Raw genomic sequence first — 12,335 nt, 5'->3', positions numbered from 1 at the left:
GCTGAAGGCCCAAACATAATGTGTCTGTGACAAATGGAGACAGGACCAGTAACCAAATCCTGTAGTCATTTGCATTCCCAGCCTCTCAACTTGTGGTCATGTGACAAGCAAATTTAGAAAAATTGAGAACAATCATTAACTTAGTTCAATAAGCAATAGGTACCTTGAGCATCTGTCAACCAGAGGATTCTGAAGCAAATGTGAACTGGAACCTCAATCTGAGAGCGAAGTCAAGGACACCAAAAAAAATGACAAGAATAACTACTGGTTACACAGATAATGATATATCTGAACTTTTCCTTTTGATCACCTTAATAGTCCCAGGAATTGAGTGCATCACCGGCATGATTGGGAATGGTTTCATTGTGACCATAAATGCCGTTGAGTGGTTCCGGAGCAAAACACTCTCCACTGGTGATTTTATTTTGATGATTCTGAGCTGTTCGAGGGTCTTGCTACAGTTTTGGATGATGATGGAAAATACTTACAGTTTATTATTCAGACTTTCTTATAATCAAAATATAGTGTATAAAACTTTCAAAATCATCTACATGTTCCTGACCTATTCCAACCTCTGGTTTGCTGCATGGCTCAGTGTCTTCTACTGCATCAAGATTGCCAACTTCACCCATCCCCTGTTCCTTAGGCTAAGGTGGAGAATCACTGGATTAATGCCCTGGTTCCTCTCAGTATCAGTCCTCATTTCTTTTTGCTGCACTCTTCCCATTTCAAAGAATGTCTACAAAGTTTATGTTAACAATTCCATCCAAGTTTCCTCCTCCAATGCCACAGAAAAGAAATACTTTACAGAGACCAATGTGGTTAACTTAGCTATTATCTACAACCTGGCCATTTTCATTCCTCTAATCATGTTCATCTGTGCAGCTACCATATTGATCATCTCTCTCAAGAGACACACACTACAGATGAAGAGTAATGCCACAGGTACCAGAAATCCCAGCATGGAAGCTCACATGGGGGCAATCAAAGCCATTAGTTTCTTCTTCCTCCTCTACATTTTCAATTTTGTGGCTTTGATTCTCTATATGGCCAATGTCCTTAACACCGATAGCTTTGGAGCTACTTTATGCAAAATTATCATGGCTGCCTACCCTGCTGGTCACTCAGTTTTCCTGATATTTGGCAATCCCAAAATAAGGAGGACCTTGAAGAAGTTTCAGCACAACGTTAAATTCAGCCTAAAAATTTGGAAGTAGTAAATGGTACCCAGAGAATTCGACAATGACCCGATCCAACAAAACTGGCCTTTTCTTCATAGTCAACTCCTATCGCCTTTAGGACAAAATACTCACATCTCTGCCTAGCATTTCAAGTTTTGCAAAGTCTATCTCCAACTTACCTTTCCAGACTTATCTCACACTACTCTCCTCCATGCATTCCATATTCCAACCAAATTGGCCTACTTTTTCTATCCCTAGAAGATATTCCATCTCCCACCTACATGTCTTTGCCCTGGTTGTCCCCATTCTTGCAATATACTCCCTACTCACCTCTGTGTCTTAAAATCCTGTTTCCCCCCAAGATTAGCTAAAGTTACACCTCTTTTGGGAAGTTTTTTTTGATATCACTAGTTACAAGTGCTTTATTCCTCCTCAAATTATCTTTTATTTACATATATGTTTATATGTATTTCCCCAACAGAATGGAAGCTCCTTGAGGTGAGGGATGAGTTTTTATTTTAGTCTCTTGAATGTCTCATGTCAAGCACAGTGTCTTATATACAGCAGGCACTTAATAAAAACTTGTTGAATTGAATTGCATTCCCCTTCCCATCTCCGAAGGAATCTCTAGCTATCTGAAAGTCAGGGAGTAGAACATTAGACTCTTTTCATAAAACATAATTATGGATAAAAATTGTTGAGATGTCACTGAACCTACAAGCCTAAGTACCTGCCTCCTAAAAAAAAATTATTGACCCATAAAAATAAACTGTTTAGGGGAGTAGAGCCAATATGGCAGCTGGAAAGCAGGGACTTGCGTGAGCTCCCCGCCCAAGGTCCCTCCAAAAACCTATAAAAAATGGCTCTGAACAAATTCTAGAACTGCAGAACTCACAAAATAGCAAAGGGAAGCAGGGATCCAGCCCAGGACTGCCTGGATGGTTGCTGGATGAGGTCTATCGCCCATGGAGCAGAGGGGAGCAGAGCCCAGCGTGGGCGGCAGCAGGACCAGCCAGACCAGGAGCCAGGCAGAACAGGCCCTAGCACCCTGAATCAGTGAGCTGTGGCAATTACCAGACTTCTCAACACACAAACACCAAAGACAACAGAGAAGGTTAGTGGGAAAAGCTGTGGGGGACAGAGTGAAAGTTTGTGGTTCAGCCACCACCCCAGGGGTGGGGGGGGGGGGCAAGAGGGGAGGTACAGCTACAGAACTACAGCTGCAGTTGCTTCCGGCTGAGGACCACCTGGTGGGAGGAATTAAGTGGCAGATCAGAGCAGGAGTGCAGAGCCTGCTTAAGATTTGCATCAGGTCCCGGTTGGCGGTTCTTGGGGAAGGAGGAGTGCTGGTGTGGCAGAGCTGGCTGTATAGAAATAGCTCTGAAATCAACAGCACATCCCCTCAAGCCTGGAACAAAGTACTCTTTACTCTACAAGCAGTCATACCCTGCTGAAAAACTCAAGGGTCAAGTAAGTCAGCTGGGAACATGGCCAGGCAGCGAAAACGCACTCAGATTCAGTCTCAGACTTTGGAATCTTTCTTTGGTGACAAAGAAGACCAAAACATATAGCCAGAAGAGGTCAACAAGGTCAAAGAACCTACATCAAAAGCCTCCAAGAAAAACATGAACTGCTCTCAGGCCATGGAAGAGCTCAAAAAGGATTTGGAAAAGCAAGTTAGAAAACTAGAGGAAAAATTGGGACGAGAAATGAGAATGATGTGAGAAAACCATGAAAAACAAGTCAATGACTTGCTAAAGGAGAACCAAAAAAATACTGAAAAAGATATTGAAGAAAACAACACCTTAAAAAAATAGACTAACTCAAATGGCAAAAGAGCTCCAAAAAGACAATGAGGAGAAGAATGCCTTGAAAGGCAAAATTAGCCAAATGGAAAAGGAGGTCCAAAAGACCACTGAAGAAAATACTACCTTAAAAATTAGATTGGAGCAAGTGGAAGCTAGTGACTTGATGAGAAATCAAGATATTATAAAACAGAACCAAAGGAATGAAAAAGTGTAAGACAATGTGAAATATCTCATTGGAAAAACCACTGACCTGGAAAATAGATCCAGGAGAGAGAATTTAAAAATTATTGGACTGCCTAAAAGCCATGATCAAAAAAAAAGCCTAGATATCATCTTTCAAGAAATTATCAAGGAGAAGTGCCCTGATATTCTAGAGCCACAGGGTAAAATAGAAATAGAAAGAATCCACAGATTGCCTCCTCAAAAAGATTCCAAAAAGAAAACTCCTAGGAATATTGTTGCCAAATTCCAGAGTTTCCAGATCGATGAGAAAATACTGCAAGCAGACAAAAAGAAACAATTTGAGTATTGTGGAAACACAAATCAGAATAACCCAAGATCTGGCAGCTTCTACATTAAGAGATCGAAGGGCTTGGAATACGATATTCCGGAGGTCAATGGAGCTAGGATTGAAACCAAGAATCACCTACCCAGCAAAACTGAGTATCATGGTCCAAGGCAAAATATGGATTTTCAATAAAATAGAGGACTTTCAAGCTTTCTCAGTGAAAAGACCATAGCTGAATAGAAAATTTGACTTTCAAACACAAGAATCAAGAGAAGCATGAAAAGGTAAACAAGAAAGAGAAATCATAAGGGACTTACTAAAGTGGAACTGTTTTGTTTACATTCCTACATGAAAAGATGATGTGTATGATTCATGAGACCTCAGTATCACAGTAGCTAAAAGGAATATGCATATATATGTGTATGTATCTATCTATATATATATATATATATATATATATATATATATATATACACACATGTGTGTGTGTCTATGTATGTATATATATAGACAGAGGGCACAGGGTGAGTTGAATATGAAGGGATGATATCTAAAAAAATAAAATCAAATTAAGGGATGAGAGAGGAATATATTGAGAGAGGGAGAAAGGGAGAGATAGAATGGGGTAAATTATCTCGCATAGAAGTGGCAAGAAAAAGCAGTTCTGTAGGAAGGGAAGAGGGGGCAGGTGAGGGGGAATGACTGAATCCTGCTCTCAACGGATTTGACCTGAGGAGGGAATAACATACACACTCAATTGGGTATCTTACCCCACAGGAAAGAAGAAGGAAGAAGATAAAAAAAGGGGGCACGATAGAAGGAAGGGCATATAGGGGGAGGAAGTAATCAAAAGCAAACACTTTCGAAAAGGGACAGGGTCAAGGGAGAAAGTTCAATAAAGGGGGATAGGTTAGGAAGGAGCAAAACATAGCCAATCTTTCACAACATGAGTATGGTGGAAGGGTTTTACATAATGATACACATGTGGCCTGTGTTGAATTGCTTGCCTTCTTAGGGAGGGTGGGTGGGGAGGGAAGAGGGGAGAGAATTTGGAACTCGAAGTTTTAAAAACAGACGTTCAAAAACAAAAAAAAAAAAGATTTTTCATGCAACTAGGAAATAAGATACACAGGAAATGGGGCGTAAAAATTTATCTTGCCCTACAAGAGAAGAAGGGAAAGGGGGATGGGAGGGGAGTGGGGTGACAGAAGGGAGGGCTGACTGGGGAACGGGGCCACCAGAATGTACGCCATCTTGGAGTGGGCGGGAGGGTAGAAATGGGGAGAAAATTTGTAATTCAAACTTGTGAAAATCGATGCTGAAAACTAAATATATTAAATAAATAAAATTAAATTAAAAAAAACTGGAAAAAAATAAACTGTTTATCCCTAAACCCATAAGCAAATACCTCAAAGAGGACTTTTTATACCTTGTGATCTTAAAACAAAGAAACTTAACCAAACCCTTGTATTCCACATTACCAAAACCAGGCCACTCCATACCACCCCAACCCCCCGCAATACACACACACACAAACAATGTATAAGCTACATAGACATTGTTTAACTAAAGTGGAAGTAACAGGAAAATAAAATGTTTATGGAGTCTTTTTTGCTTCAAATGCTTTTTGATAAAATTATTACTTATTGGAATCATATTTAAGCTTAGTATAGTTATGTCAGTAAGCTCTGGTTCTCCCAATATGGAAAGGCTTTGGGTATGAGTCATGGACCATGTGCTTTTTATCCAAGGACTAACTTAGCTGAGCCTGGAGAGGCTTACCTCTCGGCTGTCTGCAGTGATGAAATTTTCTGCCACAATACTAGAGGAACAGTTATTGAGTTGCCACAATCTGTGTCAGTGAAAAGAATGTCTACCATCACAACGAAATCATCGGTCCTGGAAGTTTCTAAGTAGATACATGTAGTACAAAGAGACAGCCAGACTGTTTTGATTTTTTTCAATCCTAAGAAAACAACCAATGTTTTTCTAAATGCTGACACACCAACAAAGGGCTAACCTATGTTAGAACATGGTTTTCTCCTTTCAGTTCCTAGCTGCATTGTCCCCACCATAAGGGTATCCCTCAGCGTCCCAGCTGAGACATTGTGGCAGAGTAGATAGAGGGTTGGACTTAGAATCAGGAAAACTGGCATTCAAATCCTGCCTCTAATATTATCTATATGACCCAGGGTTAATTACTTAACTTCTCTGAGCCTCAGTTTCCTCATCTATGAAAAAAGTGTGAGTCCACTTCTAGTTTTAAATCTTTAAAATGTCGTTTCTGAGTCCCTTTAGCTTTAAATCTGTGATCCTATGAGCTCTCCCTCCTCAGACTTTCTTAGACCACTTTGTGTGGACCTCTCCTTATTGTCATCATATCCCAACTCATATTAATTTATGAACATACATATCAGCATCCCCACTAGACACCTTAAGTCCTTAATGGCACAGACTACATCATTTTTTCCTCTTTGCATCTCTAGTCCTTAGCATTGTGCTTGTACGTAACAGGCACATCATACATATTTGCTAAATTCAGTTGAATCAAATATGTGCATCCTCACTTAAATGGGGTTTCAAAACCACCACAGAGTAACACAGAACATGGCTCCAACTCTACCAAGCCACTAATCTGAACTGTTTCAGAAAAGGAGAATAAATAAGACTTCTAGCATTATGATTCAGAAACAAACAAAACCAAAACTACAAAAACTGTTGGTTCCATCAGAAAACATTGTCAGAATATGTTACATAAAATTGTAAAAACTCTGCCCTAGAGTTGCCACCATGTTTAATCCTTTTCAATTTACCTCTCCATCTCTTTATTTAAAGTATTCTTAGAGGGGAGAAGATCACAGGGAGGGGGAAACAGGACTTGGAAGATTTCCTGTCCTGAAGCAAATTGACTTCTGGCAGAGCTGGCAGTAGGAGCAGCGAGGTGGCATAGTGAATAGAGCACTAGACTTGGAATCAGGATGACTCATCTTCCTAAGTTCAAGTCCAGCCTCAGAAATTTCAGCTGTGTGACCCTGGGCAAGTCACTTAACCCTGTTTGCCTCAATTTCCTCATTTGAAAATGAACCAGAGAAAGAAATGATACTCCTGTATCTTTGCCAAGAAAACCCCAAATAAGGTCACGGAGAATCAGACATGACTGAAACAACTGAACAAGAGCAGTGACAAAGAACTGGTAATTCCAAATGAAGATCCAAACTGGAACACCTTGGAGTCTGGGACAAGAACGTAAAACCTGGAGATATCCCAGGCAATGTGGAATACCATGCCCCACCCCACCCCCAGCTCCACACAGGCCCTTAGTCTACAAAGGATGGAGTGAGTTGTTTTATGAGTCATCTCTGGATCTGGAAGGATATAGTTGATCTAAGAAGCAGTTTCTGATAAACTTAGCCATCTTATGGAGGAGCAAAGGGATCTTGACTTTACAAAGGGTTTTAATTCCAAATTTCCCTATTTCTGTTCAGGACATTCTTTCAATCACACAGGTCCACAGCCTCCTCAGTTCTTCCTTCTTTCCTTCTCCACATCCAGTTGGCAAGTGTATCTCGGTGACACTCTTGCATCTTCCCCTTTTCCCACATTCACACAGCCTCTATGTTAGCTCAGATCTTTATAATCACTTGCCAAGACTATTGCAATAGCCTCCTAATTGATCTCCCTAAATAATAACAATAGTCATAATAGTAATAATCAGTGCTAGCTAGCACTAAATAGTGCTTGCTATGGGCAATGCCCTGTCCTAAGTACTTTTTTATAAAATATTATGTCAGCTCATTTCTTTTTTATTTATTATTTCATTTTTCCCCAAATTACACATAAAAACAATTTTTAACATTCATTTTTTAAAATTTTGAGTTCCAAATTCTCCCCCTCTCTCCTTCTCCTCCCTCATTGAGAAGGCAAACAATTTGATATAGGTTATAAATGTGTAGTCATGCAAAACATATTTCCATACTAGTCATGTTATGAAAGAAAACACAGACCAAAAAGAAAAATTAAGTTTTAAAAAAAGTATGCTTCAATAAGTACTCAGACTCCATCTTTCTTTCTCTGGAGGTGGATAGAATTTTAATCTTAAGTTCTTCAGAACTGTCTGAGATCAATGAATTGCTCAGAATAGCTAAGTCTCTGTACAATATTTCTGTTACTTTGTATAATGTTCTCCTGGTTCTGCTCATTTCATTTTGCATCAGTTCATGTAAGTCTTCCCAGGTTTTTCTGAGAGGATCTTGCTCATCATTTCTTATTGTATAATAGTATTCCATCACAATCATATACTATAACTTGTTCAGCCATTCCGCAGTTAATGTGGATCCTCTCGATATCCAATTCTTTGCCACCACCAAAAAAAGCTGCTATAACAATATTGTATGTACATATAGGTCCTTTTCCCATTTTTATCTCTTTGGACTACAGACCTGGTAGTGCTATTGCTGAGTCAAAGGTTATATATGGTTTTATAACCCTTTGAGAATAGTTCCAAATCTCTCTCCAGAATGATAGAATCAGTTCATAACTCCACCAATTAGTGTCTCAATTTTCCCACATCCTCTTTGACATTTGTCATTTTCCTTTTCTGTCATATTAACCAAACTTATGGGTGTGGGGTGGTACCTCAGAGATGTTTTAATTTGTACTTCTCTAATCAATAGAGATTTAGGGAATTTTTTCATATGACTATTTAATTACTTTGTCTGAAACCTGCCTGTTCATATCCTTTGACCATTTATCAATTGGGGAATGGCTCTTATTTTTATAAATTTGACTTAATTCTCTATGCATTTGAGAAATGAGGCCTTTATCAGTGAAACTTCTGTAAAAAAATTTTTCATGGTTATGATTACCAACTCTGTATTTCCCTACATTTTATTTTCTCCCCATTTATCCTACTTACTCTCTCTCTCTCTCTCTCTCTCTCTCTCTCTCTCCCCTTTCACTTTCTCCATCATCAAAATTATTTTGTTTTTGACTACCACCTCCCTCAATTTGCTTTTCCTTCTATCAGCACCACTCCCCATTCTCTTATCCTCTTCCCCTTCTACTTTACTGTAGGGTAAGATAGATTTCTATACCCAACTGAATGTATATGCTATTTCCTCTTTGAGCCAATTCTGATGAGAATCAGGTTCAAGTACTCCTCACCTCCCTCATCTTTTCCTCCACTGTAAAAGCTTTTCCATGCCTCTTTAATGCAAGATAAGTTACCCTATTTTACTTTCCCTTTCCCCTTCTCCCAGTACATTCCTCTTTCTCATACCTTAATTTTATTTTTTGGATATCATTCCGTCATATTCAATTCATACTCATGTGCTCTTTCTATGTCATACTCCTTCTAACTGGCCTATTAATGAGAAAATTCTTAGGAGTTAAAAGCATCAGTTTCCCATGTAGGAATATAAGCAGTTTAACCTTATTGAATATCTTATGACTTCTCTTTCCTGTTTATCTTTTTATGTTTCTCTCCAGTCTTCTGTTTGAATGTCAAATTTTCTATTCAGCTCTGGTCTTTTCATCAGGAAAGCTTGAAAATCCTCAATTTCATTAAAGGTCCATTTTTTCCCCTGATGGATAATGCTCAGTAGGTGATTCTTGGTTGTAATTCTAGCTCCTTTACCCTCCTGAATGTCATATTACAAGCCCTCTGATTCTTAAATATAGAAGCTGCTAAATCTTGTGTTCTTCTGACTGTGGCTCCACAATATTTGAATTGTTTCTTACGGCTCCATGCAAATTTTTCTCCTTGACTTAGGAGCTCTAAAATTTAGCTATAATAGTCCTGGGAGTTTTTATTTTAGGATCTCGTTCAGGAGATAATCAGTGGGTTCTTTTTTTGGAATTTATTTAGTATTTTATTTTTCCCCAGTTACATGTAAAAACAATTTTTAGCATTCATTTTTAAAATTTTGAGTTTCACATTTTCTTCCCTTCTCCCTCCCCACCCCCTTCATTGAGAAAGCAAGCAATTTGATATAGATTACACATGTGTAGTCATGCAAAGCATTTCCATATTAGTCATGTCATGAAAGAAAACATAAAGCAAAAAAAACCCTCAAGAAAATGCTTCACCAGTTCTTTCTTTGGGAATGGATAGCATTTTTCATAAGTCCTTCAGAGTTGTCTTGGATCACTGTATTGCTAAGTCATTCACCGCTGATCACATTACAATATTGCTATTACTTTGTACCTAGTACATTTCACTTTGCATCAACCCATGCAAGTCTTTCCAGGTGTTTCCGAGAGCAGCCTGCTCATCATTTCTTATAGAGTACAACAATATTCCATCATAATCATATATCACAATTTGTTCAGCCATTCCCCAATTGATAGGTATCCCCACAATTTCTAATTCTTTGTCCCTAGATATGAACTGCTATAAATATTTTTGTACATATAGGTCCTTTTCCTTTTTTAATCTCTTTAGGAATGCAGACCTAGTAGTGGTATTGCTAAGTCAAAGGGTATGTGTGGTTTTATAGCCCTTTGGGGCATAGTTCTAAATTGCTCTACAAAATGGTTGAATCAGTTCACAATTCCACCAACAGGGCATTAATTAGACTTCGAGCTCCTTAAGAGCAGACATTGTCTTTTACTTCTCTTTGTATCCCCAGCACTTAGCACAGTTCCTGACACGCAGTGAGTAGGTATTTAATAAATGTTTAATGTCTGACTATATTACACATCAATGGATCCATAATCTCACTGATATAGGTATTTCTTCCAATAATGCAGGGCACAAGCCATCCAGTGGAGGAATAGCAGAGGCATCGTCCAATACCTAGGCAAAGACCTAACAGAAAGCAGCACTCATCAGTGGGTAGGCCCAAAGAAAGCAACCCAACGGCACCACCAGAAGTTACTTGCAACCCTGTAGCATGAGCATATAAGTTATCCCTCTACCCCTCAGCCCTTGACATGTTTTCCCTAAGTGTATATCTCCATAGTTAACTCCTACACATATTTATTCTTGCCACTGATGTTTCTGCAAGTGTACCTCTAGTTTACGGAGTGAATTTTCTACTGCTACTTTTCTATGTTATTTAATTAAATTAATTTGCTTTTAGCTTATGTTGTCCTCTGGCTTACTACTGTAATTAAACACACCTGTGGGGGGCTTATAAGCTATGGTTTGATTGCATACAAACCCATACAGATACATTGACTGTGCATAGCTTTTCTGGGAGTCTCATTACAAGAGGGGTGCCCCAGAAACCACACTTATATTTCAAGCACAGCAAGAGAAATCCACCAAAAATCTCAAACATTGAAATGTTCATTGTATTTTATAAAGAAATTCCCCTTCGAAAACAATATGTGATGCCCTTTTTTTTAACCAAACTGGTTACATAATATGGTTTTCTTTAGTTATATAGTTTTGTCATGAAAATAGAAAGTAATGTTAAACATAAACTACATAATACATTGTAAAGGTCACATGCTGCTGAAACTGCACATGAGGATTTCCAGGTGGGTAGCCACACTATAATCATTGCCCATACAGAATGACAGAAGAAAGGGGAGGACTCAGTCACATGAGTAGAATAAATAGTCACTACTAGGAATGTTTCGGGGACATGACTACAGCATTTTAGAATTTATTATAAGAAAGGAAAGGAATTTTGGCATCATCTAACCCTAGATTTGAGGATATTACCTTTCAGTAGGGTCAGAGAGAGAATAACCACTCCCTGAACTAAAGGCATACAAGGAAAGTCAGCCCACGATGGGCAGGAATGAAATTTCTGAAGACACAATTATACATTATTTTAATGAGGAGAAAAGAGGGGAAATGTCAAAAGATAGGGCTGTGGAGGCATGGGGAACTCACTGACTCCCTTAGAGGCAAGATCACATCACTTAGATGAGCAGGGAGACAGCAAGTACAATCCTGGCAAGACAGCAGAACGTGTACAATAACACCCTCAACAAAGATTGTGAATTTGCTTCACGAGTGAACTCTGTGGCCCCATCTGTTAAGTCCCATGTCCAGTCTACCAGATACTTTTCCTAATATTATCTCTCTCCTCCACCAAAGAGCTTCGCCATCATAAGAGTTCAAGAGCTGGACATCCTTCTCTTGAGCAAGAAAACCAAGAACCAGCTTAGCAAGTACGGCAAAATAGCACTAGGGTGTATCTGATCAAAGTTCTCACCAATGTTTACTTCCCTAAGTCTAATAAATGCTGCCATATGTGGGCTCGGGAGCAATATGAGCCAAAAACCAAGACTAAGAGACAATGGGAGCAGCTACATGGTGCAGTAGATAGTGCATTGGGCCTTGAGTCAGGGAGACCTGAGTTCAAATCCAGCCTTAGACATTTATTAACCATGTGACACTGGGCAAGTCATTTATCCTATTTGCCTCAGTTCCTCATTTGTAAATGAGCTTGGGGGGCGGGGCAGAGAGAGAAGGAAAAAAAAAGTAATTTACATGATAATTTTCTCATATATTTGAAAGAAATAGTAAGTTGTACATTGTAGATTTGCAGTTTCATGTGCAATCATCTTTTTTATTGTGCCATGTTATGGAAATTCTTGTTTTATTCTATAAATCCAAAACAAAATTTAAAAGACCAACATAGATAAAGATAAAAGATTAACATAAGCCCTTCAGTCAAGGAAATCACATTCTACTGAGGGAGGAGGAGGAAGGTGGAACATCAGCAAGACACAAGGTGAATTGTGATATGGACAGAAGAAAGATCTGGAAAAGGTGGTCTAAAGTTTGTGGAGGAAAGGATCTCCCATTCCCTCCCCCCCCCCTCCATCTCCCTCTCTCTCTCTCTCCAGCTACAGGGTTCAGTTGATGCAGTGCTAGAC

General features: G+C 39.0%; 1 protein-coding gene across 1 annotated transcript; it reads left to right on the top strand.

The window, feature by feature from the left end:
• Nucleotides 1-248: 248 nt before the first annotated feature.
• On the top strand, nt 249-1,217 carry TAS2R40 (taste 2 receptor member 40). Its single transcript, XM_036760590.1, has one exon. It carries the CDS (start codon nt 249-251, stop codon nt 1,215-1,217), a length of 969 nt encoding a protein of 322 aa, XP_036616485.1.
• Nucleotides 1,218-12,335: the final 11,118 nt, after the last annotated feature.

The sequence above is a fragment of the Trichosurus vulpecula genome, chromosome 5, assembly GCF_011100635.1.
Source record: "Trichosurus vulpecula isolate mTriVul1 chromosome 5, mTriVul1.pri, whole genome shotgun sequence".
Taxonomy (NCBI): domain Eukaryota; kingdom Metazoa; phylum Chordata; class Mammalia; order Diprotodontia; family Phalangeridae; genus Trichosurus; species Trichosurus vulpecula.
Note: the sequence above shows the minus strand (reverse complement) of the source record. Positions and strands in the feature narration are given on the sequence as shown.

What these genes read in the sequence shown, in the direction of transcription:
- TAS2R40 (XM_036760590.1), top strand. Translation starts at nt 249, where the DNA reads ATGACAAGAATAACTACTGGTTACACAGATAATGATATATCTGAACTT.